Genomic DNA, 18,981 nt, shown 5'->3' on the forward strand with positions numbered 1-18,981 from the left:
GCCACAATGGAACATTTAGCTAATTAGAGTAGAGTATTAGTACTTGTAGTATTAGTTTTTCTTCTGAGAAACATTTGTCTGTCTCAAAATCCTGTAAAAAAACACTGTCGTAAATCTTTTTTGGAAAGAGAAATTATGTTTCTTCTTTCTTCTTAAGTCATTCCTACCTGTTTGGAGGTGTCTTTTTTGTATGGGTATATTTTTTTACACCAGAGACCTGGGTTTAGTAAATCTCACATGGGGTTAGACTTATTTACTATCTACAGTACATACCATAGGTCACTTGGCCTAAAATCAGTCATAAAATGCTTTAATTAGCTTTATGGCTTAGACGATATGATAATTAAAAACACGTCCTTGTCATGTTTGTAAAAATGTAATTCAGGTGCCATTTTCTCTCAAAACATATTTGTTGTGGAAACTGCAAAGGCACTTGTAGATTTACTGTATATCTAACTGTAATTATTCCTGGAGTATTTGTAATTTTCCTGCTACTCCATTTCCTTCCCTGCTGGAGCCACAGTGCTCAGCGTCCCTCTGCATGCAGTGACTCTTTGCCTCGCAGGGAGGCAGTGCTGTGTAATTCTCACACAGATTAGAGCCCCAGACAGACTGCGAAGAGTCTGCATCTTTGAAAGAGTGATAGATGATTGCTGATATCCAACCTTTATAGTCATAACAGTAAAGCAGCTTATTTTACATGAACCCTCAGCTGCCATCTGTGACACACCTGTGTCTTGCTTTACCACCACTGAACACATCAGCTTGATGGGAACCTGCAGTAGGCCAGCAGTTCTAAAAACTGTCCTTGTCAATGCAAAACTACGGGTATGAGAACATGACACAGGTGAGCAAGAATTTCTTATATCTGACGAAGAAAGTAAAGTTTGATCTGCAGTCCAGTGTCTCAGGATCAGGGGGTGAAACTATTTATATTCACAGGACAGATCAAATCTTTTTTACAGACTTTAACAAAAAAAGAAAAGGACATAGAGAAGGACATGGATGCGATTGAAAATGTATTTCTCTTATCAAAGAAATGCGAAGAAAAATAAAAAGTCTGTGTACTCATTGTACTGTACACATGCTATTAAATTAATAATAATAATAATAATAAGAATACTTGAAAAAGCCACAGACTAACAAAGCAGGCGGAAAACAGGACAAGAATAGAAAGTGGCACTGAGAAGATACATACTGTACATACAGTTAACTACTCAGAGTGTCCTGATAATCTTAACTACATATGACAGACTGACAGGGTTATATAGTGCAACACAGACAGACTTGTGATTCAAGCAAACACTGTGCAGCCTAGATCAGTTCAGTTTTTAAAGGTGGCACAGTCAGGCAGGCAGCAGCTGGGACTGGCCATCAGGGAGAAATGTGGGGCCATGCTGTCCCAATATATCCATGCAACATTAATATTTCAAAATTGTTTTTTGGGGAATTTATAGTCTGGCGAGTGTGTGCTGTTGGCCTCCATCACACACAGATACTTAAATAAAACAGTCATGCTTTGTGTTTCATTAGAGGATAATGATGATTTCCTTTTTGTTTATGTGTATTTGTGTAATGTGAGTCACAGATTATTATGAAGGTTACACGCTTTGTTGGTTTTGTATGTGTGTGTATGTTAATGCAGAAAAGGAAGTGACTGTACAGTATATCTAACCTGTGAATAGAGAGGTCCAATTTACATGATTAACTCTCAATTAATGATGATAAGAAAGCAAATATTGATCAAACATAACAAATTAAAGCAGAATTCAGCATAAAATATCCAAATTCAGGTGGTTCTGAATTCTGCAAATGTTATGTTCGTTAGCAGCTGATCTTCAGTTCCTTTAATTTCATTGTTTGGTCTGTAAAATATGAAAATAATGTCAAAGAGGACCAAATTGTCAGAGGTCAAGGGGCATCGTCATCATCTTTTTTAAAACTATATTGTAACACATACATCAAGTGAAGCAAATAAAGCCTCACATTTAGTAAGATGTGTCCAGATCTTGGTTGAAAGAGACCAAAATCTTTTAGTATATATATTATTGTTTGACCGTTTTGGTTGTAGTATGAAACTATTATTTCATGATTGTTTGATAAAGCTCACCACTCACTGTATCTGGACACACACACACACACACACACACACACACACACACACACACACACACACACACACACACACACACACACACACACACACACACACACACTTTGACGAGTCTCTGGGTTCAGTACTTGGTAGAGTGTAAATATTCGCTTCATCATCTCAACGCCCACAGGACATACAGTATAATTTACATGCAGTTGTGATCACTGTGGTTGCCAATAAACGAGAGCTGCTGTGCGCCGTGACGCGCGCATGGAGAGGGAGAGAGAGAGAGAGAGAGAGAGGAAGGGAAAGAGAGAGGAAGAGACAAGGAGGGAGGAAAGGGGTGAACGAGACATCTCGTGTCTCCAAATCAACCAGTCGGTATCCCAAAACACAAGAAGTGCTGGTGATCTTCAGAGAGATTCCCTCCTTCGCCTCAACCCTCCAAAGTGACTTCGTCTCCGCACAAACTTCCAGCAAACCTCCAGCATGAGCGGAGACAAACAACATGGATGTGCCACATGAGGCGGACCGGAGCAGCTGAAGCCACCGCTCAAAGTTTTCCTGCAGAAGCCCCAGAGACAGTGACCGAACCAACGCACAACTTTGAGCGTGTTTTTCTGCTCTTCTGACACTTTTACTTGTCTCTTGCTACTTGGGATTGCTTGGATTCTGCGGTGTGAATTTTTATGTTCAGCCGGGGCTACGTGTAGTTTTTCGGGGTGGTCCGCTATAAGGAAAGTGACATGCAGGTTCTCGGTTGGACCATAGTTGTCCTCGGCCAGTGGATCCTACGGACGGTGAGTACATCATCATCATCATCATCATCATCATCATAAGACACTAAACACTAGAAGCCCATTGTTATATTTAACCGCGGAGCTTTGGGTGCCGGGTTTGCAGAGGAGCGCCTGTTTTCTCCTTTGAGAGTCTGTTTACTATAACTCACTCAGCTGATTAACAGTTATTAGTGCAAAAAGGGTTTTTTAAGCCTCTCAAAGATTTGTGTTTATAACGAATTCACTCTCAACCTGGTGATTTCAGAGCCTCTTGATAGTCCCATAGTTTCTGCGGAGGCTCCATCGAGTGCGTTAGAACTTGATTCAAAGTTTTTATATCTGAGCTCTTCGTGTCTGTTCAGACTACAATCAGTCATCAAAGGGAGTTTTTTGGGGACCATTTTGTTCATTTTGTTTTATCCGTTTTAGAAAAAAAAACGCGTGTGCGTCTCATGCGCGATCTCCAAACGCGCACATTTTCTCGTGTCTGTGCGTTTCCCCTTTACTCTCCGCGCTGCAGTCGTCCTTATCTATTTATCTATGAGCGCTTCCAGCAACTTCCTGCAAATTTTCTTCAGAAGTTAAACACGCCCGTGGCTTGTTTTATTATCTCGGCATCGCTGTGGCGAAGAGCTTGTGCGCCTGGTTTGGCTGCTGCAGCTGCTGATTGTGTGTGGATAGACGCGTGCGTGTGCGCGCTCACTCCTCTTTTTCTGTGCGCGCATTCCAGTGGAGTGTTTTCCTGATTGCTTTACACTAACAGTAATAGTGTGCATATTATATGTGGACTCCCAGAATACAACATAATAGAATACAGTACAAAAGGAGGCTGTCAGCAGCAGCAGGTTCACACGATCTGTGTCTCTGTGTCTTTGGCCTCACAAGAAATGAAAGAGAATAAAAACATGACCTTTCACCGTGATGCTCTGCTCCTCCTCTGCTTCCTCACCTGTTCCTTTCCTTCCTTATAATCACTGAACCCTCACTGGTTTTCATTAAAAGCCACCTACAGTACTGTAATTAGTCTCCAAATACACCTGTAAAAAATAATACACCTTCAAATCCTGTTGACTTTTTAATCAGAATGTTTGAGAAGTAGCCCTGAAGTGGGATCTAAAACTTAATGTCAGAGACACATCCGTGGATTCAAGTGACAAACTTGCTGGGATTGTAGAGAGCCGAGGAGCCTTCACCAGGGATAGATGTGCTTGGTGGCCCAGTAGCCAGGATCCTCTCTAAATGCAAAAAAAAAAAAAAAAAAAAACAGTGATGGAGGTGGTGTTTAGTGTGTGATTTTAAAAAAGAAAACACCCTGTTGGCTGCCTGCATATTGGGGTTAGGCTGTATTGTGACAGGTAATAACACCTACGCTTCTTTTGGAGATTGAATGCAAATCATTCCTCCTGCAAAGTGGAACTGCTGTACCTCTTTCACACGAGAGGGCAACTCGGGTTCAAGTGTTAGGATCAACTTAGAATTAGATTATATCAGCCACGCTTTTCAGTAATGTCCCATTTGAGATTGTTGTGCTTTTTTTTTTTTTTTTTTTTTTTGGTATTTTTCAAGCAGCGGGACGGTAACAATCTTGTTTGTTTATGGTGACTGTGTAGTGTATATGATACAGTGATTTGGCTGACATAATATGACAAGTTACGTCCTTGGGAGCACTGTTAGCTTGAGGGATTAAGAAGTGAAGAGGTAAAGGGAGGCAGTGAAGCAGCGAAGGCAGGTGATAAATCCAGTAAACAGAGAGCAGAGGAAACAGTGAAGCAGAAGCCAGTGGAGTGGAAGGAAGAGAAGGTAACATTAACCACCTCTCTAACTTAATTTGATGGTCTCGTTGAACAAAAACCACCCTTGGTGATTATCTGAAGTAACTTAGAGGCCTGTTTAAGTAAGTGTGTAAGTGTGTGTTTGCAAGGGGAGACAACCAAAGTGAGAAAAGGGACAGAATAATTCATCTTTCCTGTAAAAAAACAACTGAGATTTACTTTTATATATCATTTTCTAAAAAGTGGATTTATTTTAACATGCATTAGAACATATTGTGGGTGTGCGTCTGTATATATATATATATATATATAAATTATACAGATTTCATTTCCTGCGTATGATGTCTTATGCTGCAATACTATAATTTTTTCCACCTTGTACTTTGAAATGATATCTACAGTAACAGCACTACAAAAGAAGAAAAGATGTGTGAAAAGCTTCTTTGCTGTTTTATGCTCCCAGTAGGAACAATAGCATTAGCCGGCATCTCAACCTGACAAAATCCTCTTATCTCCCCCAATAAAACAACTACTGTAGCTATACACCCCAGGGATATTACAGCAACTCAGTCTCTTTAATTTCATTATATGTAGTCCTGCCTCCTTTGCAGTCGTATATCGTATATTCTGCATAGCTTTGTGTTTCCGTGTTATCTGTATGTCACAGTAGAATGTGCATGAGAAATACAATGCAGTGTGTTTACACGCCTCATGTTCCTGCTCACATGTTATGCACTTATTCGCGCCATTGTGAGGCGAAAGAGTCTGAGCCATCAGAACAGCAGGATCAGATGTGTTTTGTTTTTTTTTTCCACCATGGATTAAACCAGGTGGTTGGTGGTTTCCCTCCCACTCGCTGTCTTTTTGTCCATCCATCAGTCCGTCTGTGGATCATCATCATCAACAAGCAGCAGGCACCGCTGGACTGTAATCTGTGCAAATTATTCTCTCTATTCACAAACCGATTAGATATGTAATCTGTTGAATCGTGGCGACAGAAGCAATCAAATTACTGCAACATCTACTAAGTCTGAAATTGTTCGCAGGGATCAAAGCATTCTTCAACCTAAAAAATGGCACAGATTCGTGCGGTACTTTAATAGATTCTAACATGGTTTGCTTAAGGTTAAGCAACGATCCAATTTTATTTAATTTGTTTTCTACCCTTTCAACAGCCCTACAGCCCATTTTTTGACAACCCATTACTTTAAAAATGAGTCCTCACTTGCTTGGTGCAGTGAATAGTTCCACCCCAGGCTTTGTGTTAGCCTTGAGGAAGGGGGATTTAATTTAAATGTGTGAAGATGTCATACATTTTGACTAATGCAAAATAAAACGCTATTATAGATATGTAGGCTCTACTTTGCACACAAGTCTGTCATCACTGTTCAGATAATGGAGCTCACAAAGGACTAAACATTAACGTATATAATAGCATTTTGGTGATTGAATTAAAACGTAAACTTTAGTGATATGTACAATAACCGCCTCATAATCCCACTGCTATTGTACAAATGTGAGATTGTCATATTACAATACAAAAGGCAGGAAAAAGGTGCATTATGTATGAATTGATAAGGTGCTATTTTTAAGACTCAAAGGAAGCGAAATCCAGAACATATTCAGGAGCAGGGACAGAGCTGCTGCTGCTGCTCACACTGGTGAACAAGCCTGTTGTGGGTGTTTGGTTCTTTTCCTGTTAGTGTCACCTGTTCATGTTTAATATGCAGGTGTTAAAATTGGTCTCGGGTCAGAGATTCAGCTACTATAGGAGCATTTTAAGTGTATTTTTTCTTTTTGTTATTAGCAAATGTATTTCTAATTGTAAAGGTTTTCATAAGAAGTACAATATTTAGTAAAGTCATAGGAATAAAGTGAAGTATAAGTACTTCAAATCTGTAGTTAAACACTAAAATAAAGTTAGTGTACTGGCCTACAATACAGTGCATTATATATTGGGGCGTTTCTAATGTTTTGGCCAAAACTGTAGAAGCATCTCATACTATAATGCATTTCAGTACAACACATTTTCCTCAGTAAGTCCTGTTGTAAATGTAATTAATATGAAGGCTTTATTTTTTTTCTGTCGTGTTCAATGCAGAGGAAACAGCTTGCACGTCATGCACATGTAGTGTAGCTTAAGGTACAGTAGCTGCATCCTGTTATTTAGAGTCTTTACTCCTTTGAATAAGGTTTCTGCAGTAAGAACGACAGTAGGAGAGTGAATCTGCAGTGCGGGTTAAATTCATATTTATTTGTTAAGTATGTGTCTTTTGTGTCACATTAAGGTGCGAAGAACACATGCACGAGCACATGGTGAAGATAAGGAAGCAGCTCAGTGCAGTTTTTATGTCCAGCCACTAAAAAATAAACGTGTCATAAACATTACCTCATTTACTGTATTTACTTCCACACGACCAGTGTGAAGAGGAGAAAATGTGCCTCGCATTTAATGCAGAGTCAGATCACACTTCTTCACTCAAACGGGAAACAGCTGGAAAAATGTTGCTGAGGTGTTTTCAGTGTCACCAACACTGAGCCACTGGCTTTGGGACTGATTTTAGGGTGAAGACTCTAAATTTCTTAAAAAAATAAGGCCCAGATTTGAATTTCTGTCACCAGGCCAAACCTCCACTTGTGTGGTGGAATTGTAGTTTTCAATTTCTCATTTCCTGTCATTGTTGGCAAAATAAAATAATAAAAAAAAGATTAAATAAAACATTTCAGTGGTGATTTTCAGAACTAGAGGTCATTCACTTATTAAATCAGTGTGTGATTTGCACATTTAAGACTTTTCTCTTTATCTGCATAGCAGTGTTTTGACCTAAATGCACCTGCTCACAAAATTTAGCAGGTATAATATCTCCTATATTCATCATCATTAGTTTAACATGTTAAGATACTAATGTTAGTGCTAAACACAAAATATAGCCAAAGCTCAAAGCTGTGTCGTTAGCATTGCATGTATCATAAACCAGTGACAGATCTAGATAAATTTGAATGGGGTGGGTCGAAGAAAATGTTTCTAATTGCTGAGTTTCTCTTTCTTTGAGGACAAATCTTACAATAGCGGTTCTTAAATAGATGGTTCTTGTTAAAAGTAATAAATCAACTTCCATGACTTTTACTTGCAAATGATTCAAACCTACACAAAGAGTCAGTATTCACTGTGTTGACCCTTCTTCATGACTCCTCTGGGCCAAATTCCAACTAATGATGATCATTTTTAGTCTTATCAATGCTTGAAGTTAATCATAACCTGCAAGTTTCTGCTTGAAACTGAAATCCGTCCCATCTAAACTGAAAGTTAGCAAATTAAAAGTTTGACTTTATGATGACATGTGATCCCAAGGAGGGGCCTGAATCTCTTCAACACTTGAAAAAGTTGAGAGGGCTCTAAAGTCAGTGTGATACTGGGAACCATGAATGTGTGTGCAGAATTCATCCAACAGTTGTTGAATTATTTTTTGTCTTATTTTCAGTCTGAAAGTAGTGGATCAACTGACCGACTGACATTGCCACCTTTAGAGCTTCACATGTGATGTGCTTATTTATTTTTATATCACCTGAATTTTTTACAGCACTTTTATTGTCTAATGAAGTGTTTGCTCAGCATGCGTGTCATACCTTAGCTGATTTTTATGTTTACTTTGCAGGAAATGCTTTGTAAATAGCAGAAGATACTTGCAGGGAAACAGGACTTTCTATAAAATCAATTTAATTTTTCTGTTTAATTTTACAAACTAGCCTCCGGCTGTCAGAAGAGGCTTGCTTTGGTTTGGATTGACTGGGCTGTGAATGCCAGATGGTGGGTTTTCACATAACTGCAAATAACCTTGGCAAATGGTTGACGCTTTTATGTTGGAGAGAATAACATGGATGTCAGAGAAACAGAAGCAGACGACTTGAATATAATGCCCCCTTCCTGTCTCGTCTGGGCTCTTGTGGTTCCAGAAAGCTCAAGTTAATGTAAACTGGTAAACAGAATGCATTTTATATGGCAACAGTTTATAGCAACATGGCCGTGTTCAGCTACAACATGATGTGTTGCTTCTGGTTTCTTGTTCAATAATATGTGATACTGGCTGAATTTAAAGAAATGCTAAATTAATTTCTGTGTAATTTCAAAGTGACCGGGTGAAAATGAACTAGAGTTCTAGCAACAAAGAACAAATACTCCGTAGTGTCTGCATGTAAAATCTGACAGGAAAATGTGAAATAGTTGAGAGATTCCACGTATGCAAAGCCTAATCAATAGCATATTTTCACTGTCAATTGTCTTCATGTTTTCTAAAAAGTTCGCGCGAGTGCTATTATCATGCAGGGCTCGGTTGCCATGGCAAAATAAATAGACAGATAAACTTCCATTAAAGCTATAAAACGTGTATCATAGTGTGGAAGCTTTCCAGAAGTGTATGCTTGTATTAGCCGATAATAGCAATACTACAATGAATGCTTCAAGCTTGAAATTTTATGGATCAGAGAGGAACTTTATGCTTCACTTTTTAAAAAAACACCTTTTTAAATCCCTCTTTTGACATAATTGCTACATTCTGCACAACATAGGAAAATTATGATAAAGTATATGATAGTTGTTATAGTTATAGTTGTTATTTTATGGCATAGCATATGCCTCTTTATGGTGCAGCACTTTGAAATGAGCTATGCAAATAAAAATAATTTTGAAATAAATTATTTGTAAATAGATATTTTGATGCTCATTTCTACAATCTAGCACTATTTAATATCTTTTAAGCAGATTTTATGTATGTTACATCTTAAAGTCCATATAAACAACTGATGATATGAGACATGAACATATGTTATTAACCAAACAGGTAATTTGAGTGAGTGAAATACTGAATGAACCATTTTATTAATTAGGAAGATGGTCAGCATTTTGGTGACATAGCTGAACCAGACGTGTTACTATGGATAAGTCTTACCTAACCAGTCTTACTCCACCTCTAACTTTAAACTTATTTTTTTCCTTCCTGCTTCAGGAGTTTAGGTCTAAGTGTTGTTCTCACAGTTTCTGTTCTAGCTTATCACCACCCACACTATGTGTTAATAAACTGTATCTGCGACTTTAATCCTTTATGCTCAATGCACATCAACTCTTTTGAGTCCAAATATATTTACATATTTTACGTACTTTTTTTTTGACTGAACCAAAATTGCTATATCTTCGAATATCAGGTTTATATAGTTGTGTGTGTCAAACGTCCAATTAAGTGCCACACAGAGCAGGGATCATGCTGAGTACGGCCCCAGTGGATAGTTGAGTTTCCTTTCTGCCCCCTCCCAAAAATCCTGACCCCAAAAAAACTGTCCAACTCCAACAACTGTTAATATGTGTTTAAAATTTATTTTTTTTGGCAGACTTTAATCTGAAGAGTAACAATACAATAGAAGTATAGTGGGGCCTAAAGACCAGAGTGATGATTGTTCTGGCAGGAACAAATCCAGCTGGGACGAGCGCAGTGCTTGGCCCTCCATCATCAGCACCACTGTGGTGTCCTTGAGCAAGACCCTTAACACCAACTGCTCCAGTGGAGCTGCTCAGTGGCCACAGATCAGACTCCAGTTGTACTGCAGCGTCCAGGTGTAAATGTGTGTAACTGTCTTAATGTGGCCAGGGTATTCCTGCAAAAGGGAGGTGACCTCTCGGTCAATCCTTCCTAAAAAAAAATAAAGATTAAGAAAGTTACAAATTCTACTTAAACTGAGATAATGTGTGAAAATGCATGTACAGTAAACAGGTAAGATCAGTCTGATTAGACTTAAACCAACATGAAATGCCTCTATTGTCTACTCTGTTCTCCGGATTATGGCAACTTGCACTGGCACACAAGAAAGGCTTTATTTTTTTTGGTTTATATAACTCTGCTGTTGCTGTATACTGCAGTGAAAGGCTGAAATAAAATGTGAATTCAAAGTGAGAAAAAAAAGCTCTGTAATTCAATCTAGCACAGTGGAAACAAATGCAGTAAGGGGATTGGTGTTTCAACAGTCACTACACAGCCCAGGCATTAACATAAGCACAAAATATCCCTCACTTGTTGTTGGAAAAATAAGTTCTAGTGAAAGAAGAAGAACAGAAGAAGAAGAGCACCGGGTTTCACATCAGAACGTGCAACCTGGTTTTTACTGCTATCTGGAGGGGAAGTTCTGTGGACAGCTACTGCCCCAGTCCAAAAAAGGGTCTCGCACCTCTCAGTCTGGAGATTTTTGGGTGAGCTGGGATGAAAGTGTGTGATTCTGAGCAACTCCATTGTTCTCATTGTTGTAGTTTTTGTGTTGTTTTCTTTTTCTGTCATTTTAATCTCATACTGACTCAAGTTCTGTATCCTCTGTTTGCTCTCTTCCTCATTCTGTCTCTCCTGTCCACCCAAGTACAGGGGAAAAGGATAAGGGTAGAGCAGCGAACGCACATATGAAGGTCTAGGTCAAGATAACCACACCTGGTCTGTCTTGAACTGAGCTCTACCCGCACTGCAGAACACACACTCACACAGCATTTTAATGCATCCCCACCTACCATTATTACAATAGTGCAGTGTATGATTCACCAAGCCTTATGGAGCTACCGTGGAAAATTGCTTCCATGGGGGCAGAGTTGTGGGGGGCCAAAATGGGAATGTCTGCAGAGACAATAACGCTTGAAAAAGAACCAGTTTGAAAATATTTCCTGTAATGTGTTTTCCATAAAGCTATGTGACACATATGTGCATGCGTAGAATGATAAAATTGAGCACAAGGGTGTGCATAGAAAGTTATGCAACCAAGAGGTAAAATAAAGAAATATCGGGTACATTAGTACCTCTGTGCTCTGACATGTCATGACTAGTATGAATTGACAAAGAGTTTACTTATTACATATCAATTATGACTGAGACTATGACAGGGAAATAAATAAGATTTATCTGACGCCGACTAAAGGGACATTACAGCTTAGGGTCACATGGCCCTGTAATGCTAGAGAGAGAAGACATCCATCTATGCACAGTCTTTCTTCATCCATTATTTCTTTTTTAAATGTAGACATTAACTAACATCAGGTTTGTTGTTTTCTTCCCAAATTACTTTGACCACAATATTTAAATAATTAGTTAAGAGGAAAAACTAAATGTGCCAACCTGCCTTTTAATATTTTGCCATTCTTGCACGAGCACCATCTGATGTTGGACGACATTTAATGTTGTGTTATGTTAAATGACAAATAAAGCTTTGTAGAAGAACAAACTACCATTTTAGTATTGTAGTGAAAACTGATTTGGTGGAAGGATTAAAACATTTCCAAGCAACTATCAAATTTTGCGATTTTGTTTTTGTTTGTTTTGTTAAGTCATTTTTCAACTCTTTGCGTCTCTGAATCTCCACTGGGGTTTTGGTGTTTTTGTCCTCTTTTGCATGACTTAATAAATAAAGCAGCAGAAAAAGATTCTGGGTGTTAAGTGGTCAGCCCTACATTGGATTGCTCTACTGGTGTTGCTCTACTTCGAGCAGTCCCCAGTCGTCAACATGGTGTGAGCGGTGTGTTGCTCTCTCTCTCTCTCCTCTGCTTTCTCTCTCGCTCTCTTTTTCCTGGCTGTGAGAAGCAGAGTTGAGCTTTGGAAATAGTTCACATCAGATGGGACGCTTGGCTCCTGATGATGGGCACTGTGTTTGTTTCATACATGCATGATGAGTAGCTCAGCTCTCGGCGGGGACCACCAGTCATGGCATAACTCTGCTGCCCGTGGTCAACGTGCTGCCTAGTCTGAGCTCCCCCTGGGAGAAAACACGCTGTGCTTCATACTTTTGCTATTTGACACAGCACTGTGTATTCTGATACATTCACATGTGTTTACTGGTGCGAGAGACAAGCATGTGAACTGAACTCAGAATCAAACAGAGCATTTAATTGTTGCAGAAAGTTACCAAAATGGATGGTATGTCTTTCCCCACACACACACACACACACACACACACACACACACACACACACACACACACACACACACACGGGATTTGTGTATGAGCACACATCGACAACCATGAATTTCCACAACATCTTATGATTAATAGTTACACACCTGGGGGAGATATATAGAACATGATTTTGTGTATGTAATGGAATATTAAACCGTAATCCATGCGACACCAAATATCATAACTCATCGTGCAGTCGGCAGAGAATGCTCAGGGTCAGCTCAGCGTGAGGACCCTGCCACAGATGGGACTGTGGAGGAGGGATTAGTTTTTATCATTTTTTTAATATCTCCAGCTTGGCTTGTAATGCATTAATTCAGACATGCATTGAATTTATTGGCAAACTGAGGCGGGGTTAGAGGAAAAAAAAAAAAAAGACACTGGTAACCCACCTCGAATGGTGACCCTTTTGATAAATAAAAGGTCCTGCGGAAATTTGCCAGGCAATCTCAGGGATTTGATGTTGTTGTTAAGATATGTAATAACAGAGTCCTGTTTGCATTCTTGTTTGTCCTTTCAGGATCTCAGGAGCTACATGGGATGCTCTATTGAGATTAAAGGAAGACAATATGTTTGTAGAGCCTGCTTTTTTTTTTTTTTTTTTTTGGGATTTCTTTGCAGCACAAATGTTCTCATGTGCAAGAACTGTCTTTATTGTTTCCTGGACTCGAGCTTAATGGAGGAGATTTCAGTCAAGAAGTGAGCACTCCCCAGAACCACTTGGTCTCAGATCCCTTGCACCTCTCTCAATCTATCTCCCTGTCTTTCTCTCTCACTGTCTTTCATCTTACACCTCTATCACCTACCACCTGCCTGTCAAAACCTTCACAATTGAACCTCTATCTTTCACTCTGTCACGTCTCTTGCATGCTCTTTCCACTTTCTAGTCTCTTCCTGCTCCCCTGCCTTGATACTGGCCATGCCGGGCCTGCAACTACTTTGCCAGTGTGTCTGATTAAAATGTAGCCCTTGCAGAAATAAAATATGTGAGAAGAATTTCATAGTTTCAGCTCCTTTTGCTCTGATAGCTTGTGCTGATGGAGATGAGGTTTGCGTTTTATTTTCCGTTTTTCCTCTCCTGGTGGTTTCTGGCTTCAGTCACTGTGTTTCTCTCAGGGTGTTTCTGGATCAAGACATGGCAGTTCTCGCTGATGAATTATATAAAATCTCTGCTTGGTTTTTAGTTAATTAGTCCATGCTATGAAGAAGCAGAGGGACGGGGAGATTGATGGCAAGAGAAAATGAATGGTGTGTGTGTGTGTGTGAGTGTGGAGGCAGTGAGGGTAGACTTTCCCTCCTTTAACTTGGTCCAAGTTGGCCCAAAGGAGGTTGCTGGGTAGCCTGTCTAGGTCAGGGCTAAGGAAGGAGAGGAGGCAAAGCAAACATAACTTGATGCTGTCTGCACAGAGAAACATCAGAAAATCATCTCACATCATAACTGCACTCGCACTGGTGAATTTTTACGATGCTCCTCATGCAGAGCTTTACTGTCTGTTTGAGTTGGAGGACCTTGACATGCATTTTACCACTTTTGATGTTATTGCAGCTTTTGAATGTGAGAATTATATTTAAGTGTTGTAGCTGTCACTGAGGAAGTTGCTGACATGTGAGTAGCCGGGTAGAACCAGCCCACAAATTTTGTTCACTCACTGTGGTTTGACAAGGCTCACTGTATATTTGCCTGGATTAGATGCATTGTCTGCTGGTATAGACTTAAATTGTTGGACTGACTTTGTGGGATTGGGTCTATCTTAAACCATAGATAAATCATTTACAAGCTGAATGAAAGAATATGTCACTCAATCTGATGTTTTTTGTCTTGAATTTAAATGTGGAGGTATCGGGTGTTCCCATCCACATGGGCAAAACCTCTATCCCTTAGATTCTCAACTCAACTCAGTGATTTGTTAATTAGAGTTGGTTTGGACAGGTCATAAATGTGGATATCTTCAATGTAAATCATTTTATTCTTTAAATTATTAAAAGAGATTGCTATTAGAGGTTGTCCACAACAGATAAACGACAACATTGGTCATTTGGGCCAACACTTTTAGGTGAAATTTCAACCCCGAGATGATGATGGTCCATATTAAACGACAACAAAGTTGTTTCTTATGTCTCCCAAAAACACTCCTGACAGTCATACACACCACTGCTAGTCCATAAAGGTACTCAGATGTGCCCACCTGCTTCGGTTAGCAGTGAAGTTTCCGAGTCCCTGCTCAAATTTTGTTTAGACTGTGTTTGGTATATTGCACAGAAAGTGTTTTTCCTTCATAGATCTGCAACCTGCTCAGTTTTGTTTTCCCTTAGAAACATCACTCTGTCTACTTTAAAAGCATTATGAATGTAATGGTAGTGATGCAAAGCAGTAATTTACTGCATACAAATGGGTCGGTTAATGTCGCCTTGTGTAATCTGTGTTGGTGAGAGTTTTCATCCTGTACATTTTTATATTCTGGATCTGATTATATCTCAAGCATGTATGGTTTTCAAATGTCGACATATTGAATAAAACCTAAGAAAACAGTGACATTGTAAAGCATATGGACGCAGAGTCAGTCACAGTGTATTTCAGTCATAGTATACTGTGGAGAATAGCTAAAACAAACCCTTTCAGGCAGACGGTTGGAAGAGATACTGAATAAGAAAAACAGTTTTTGGAATTGTCAGATTATCCAGAACTATATCAATAGAGCCAGTATCAAAAACACAAGGTCAAATTTGTGCACAACATGGCCTATTTGAAATAACCTGTATTGTGATGCTGCTTTAGTGATGTAAGAGGCTGGAGTGCATTGTAGAGTGAGTATTTGTCTGGAGACTTGGATTTGCATCCTGTCTCCATGATCACCGTACCTTCCTATCTTTAAAGATATAATATGTAACTTCTTTCAAATGTTTTTTAATTGAAATATACTAAAACCCTAATTTGGAAAGCTACTGTCGATGCCTCCTGTATCCCAGACTCACTAAACAGAGCTGGCAGCAGTGTAGAGATATTTATTTCTAGCTTTTGAGCAAAGCTACTGTTCAGAATTTCTGTTTGTTTAGTAAGTTTTGGACTATTCTTATTTATGGTAATGTCATAATGACGACTAGTGGAGGAGCATAAATGAGTTCAACATATCTGGGAGTATGAGGACAGTTTCGGATGTCACCCTCCTCTTGGCAAACACTTGGATCAGAACTCAACATACTGTATATGTAGTGACATGACCAGTCAGTGGCAGTGACATAATGTGACACCTAGAGAAACAGACAGAGAATGAGGGTAGCAGGTGACAGACAGAGATACAGACACATATGTTCCACTAGATAGAGACTGGACAGCTCACTACAGAAGGCCGTGCTTCACTATGTTCAGCTGAGAGGAATGTGAGCATTGTAATGCAGCAAAAACCATAAGGGCAGCAGCACAGTAATCCCTGGAGGACCAACCGGGGAATGCTGATCATAGTCTTCTTCCTCTCCTTATGACTTTGGGTGGATATCTGACAACCATATGACCTTAAACTCTCAGTGCATTTCTGCCAGAGTGAAATATGTTGCATGAATGAATGCATGAAGTTCAACTAACTACAGTTTGGGATGTAAGAAAAAAAAGACTTGAAGTAATCGCTTGAGTGAATCAAATTAATTTGCGAGCTCTGTGATCCAGATGAGAAATCCTGTGCTCGCCAAACCATTTCTCTCTCTCTCTTTTTTGTTAGGAACTGTTCAGTTACATACACAATAGTGGCCTGTCTATAAGTAATAAATGCTGTTCTGCCATCTGCTGATAGTAATACTGAGAATAATTTGTAAGTCCAGTCCATTGCTGCCAGTATCACAGTTGTTTAGTTAAGATGCTTAATGATATTGTCCTTATTCTTCAGTACCATTCCTAATAAAATGTTGTCAGTCCTGAACTTGTAGTCCAAACAGCTCGTGGTGGTTACTGCACATCATCTCTTCACTCCTCTGCTGGCTAAACTGTCAAACACTGATACTAATCTTTCCACTCAAAGGTCTGATGGCTGAAGAAACATTTTTATGTATATCCAGAATACATGCCTTTTTATTATTATTGTGTCTCTCTTTGGATCTACATGGTGCTAGGGTCCATATCTACCCTTTGGTAATTATTTTTCACCCTTTAACATTGTTGTTGTAAACATGTTAATATGTTAGCTTTAACAATTAGATTAAAGGACCCCTGTGTTCACCTTAAGGTGGGTATACTGTGCGATTTTGGGCTGTCCCAGATAAAAGATCAATAAATGTGGTGATAGTGGCAAACTCTGGACCTGCTGTATGTTGCACCAAAGGGACAGTCTCAGAAATTTAGGATGACCGTCTCACAATGTGACTGCTACTGCGACCTACGTCTACTAAACAGCCAGACCATCAGTATACAGTATGAAATGATCCACTTATCTATGTGACACAAGGCTTTGTTAAACTTGAAATGTCACAATTTGTAGTCACTATAGTTTCACACCTACGTTTACCTCCTGTTTTACCAACTGTTCTTGTTTTTTAAGGTATTCATTTCCTTTATATTTTTTTCTCTGACGCTCAGTGTGGTTGGATGTTTGCTTGTAGTCGAGATAAGGAGGCCAGTGTGCTCTCATGTCTTTCTACATCAGACAGCAGAATATTGATAGGCCAACAGTGTGTCTTGATGGCCTGCTGAGCCACATAAATCAAACACATGCACACAGAAGGACAGAAGGAAAGAGATTAAAAAGATATCTGTGAGAGATTGACTACCTTGTTGCCTTGTAAAAAAAAAAAAAAAAAACCCAACACTGTAGTCTATATGTACCTGTGCAGTAGTTCAAAAATCCCTGTGCAGACCTTGAATGAGTAAAACCTCTTTCAAGAGCGACACACACTCAGAATTTATGGTGTAGTTTACTAGCTCAAAATCATTCTTGTGATCAAGTTGAGGACTTAACCTTAAAGTAAAAATAAAAAATGACATGTCAACAAATTTTGATCTCACATAATTCTGTGGCTCAAGGTTTATCACATCTGACAAAATCTCATCAGACGAAGCAATTGGTATCTAACTGGATGTGCATTATTTGGAGGTTGCTACTTCCACTACATAGGAATTAAAATTAGATTTACAAATTAATATTGATAAATAATGAATGATATATATACTTTTTTTGTTGTTGTTTGTTTGTTTAATCCACGAGGTCAGTGCTTTTCACAAAACCCCTGTGTGACACAGATTTATTCAGTAATTCACATTCCTCCTCCACCTTTTTTTTGCAGTTTATATCAGATACACAGTTTCTGGTAATATTTGAAGATTACAAAAGGCTTTGAAATTTCTTTGTATGTTCTTAAATAATGTGCATGTTTTAGACCATGCCAGTGTTTATGTCCCGTTCTACAATACTGCTCCACCTAACCACCTCTCTCTTTATGCACATTGCCCCCACAATGATTTCTATTTTGGTTAAAATTGATTTTCATCTGTGATAACAAATGTTCTTTGTTGAGATATCAACCCACCCTCCCATTTTCATTTACCACGTCTGATGTAGCAAAGATTAGATTCTGTTGCCAAATGGTTTGGTTAATGATTTCATTCTTTTTCTTTATTGAGATATCAAACCCCAGTGTCTCCTTTCCATTCGCATTTCCAGGGTTGCAGTGATTACATTCTGTTGCCAAATAATTTTATACTTGTTTTATAGATCAGACTGAATGTCATGTCATCTAAAGCGATGTCAATCCTTTAAGTCTGTTTTTTCATGTACATGCAGTAGTGGATTTGTGTTGTACTATTGTAATTTATATTTTCTTCTTTCTACATCTAATCATAGATGGAAAATACAGAGAAACAGCTAATGTAACAAGATTAACTTTGTAAAACAATATATAAGAACAGTCCACAATATATGATTGTGACAGTGAAGACATGAAAATGTTAGTGTCATTGTATGAAAACAAACGCTATTGATAATTTTTATGAATGATGAATTTTTTTTTTATTATTGACTATAAAAGTCCTTTAACCATAAATTAGCATTTGAGCTACATGTTTTAAGCAAAAATAATTATTATATTTTGCTAAATTATAAAATTATTGGCAAATATCTATTATATTTATGCTTATAGTATAAATACAAAGTATTTAAAAACAGTTCTAAAGTAAATGTGTGTATTCAGTGAAAACCTTTATTTTTGTTATTTTTATTAAATCAAAGTGGAAGAACATATAATTCAGAAGTGACAAACAAAACAGATTTTTTTATGAGAAAAACTTTTGAGTGACTCACATTTTTATTCATTTCTTTAAAGAAAAAGGTCAAAGTGGTGCAATAGCAGTAGAGGTCACTGTAGAAATAAATCACCCTGC

At 38.6% G+C, this 18,981-nt stretch overlaps 1 protein-coding gene across 2 annotated transcripts in view; it reads left to right on the top strand.

The window, feature by feature from the left end:
• The first annotated feature begins 2,408 nt into the window (after window positions 1–2,408).
• Window positions 2,409–18,981, top strand: part of LOC113153375 (neurexophilin-2) — a 34,491-nt gene continuing 17,918 nt past the window's right edge. For both annotated transcript variants that reach the window (XM_026346969.2, XM_026346970.2), the window contains exon 1: window positions 2,409–2,895. In XM_026346969.2, the coding sequence (XP_026202754.1) occupies window positions 2,842–2,895 (54 nt within the window). In that variant the 5' untranslated portion in view covers window positions 2,409–2,841. The remainder of the gene's footprint in view (window positions 2,896–18,981) is intronic.

Source organism: Anabas testudineus, chromosome 5, assembly GCF_900324465.2.
Source record: "Anabas testudineus chromosome 5, fAnaTes1.2, whole genome shotgun sequence".
NCBI classification, from domain to species: domain Eukaryota; kingdom Metazoa; phylum Chordata; class Actinopteri; order Anabantiformes; family Anabantidae; genus Anabas; species Anabas testudineus.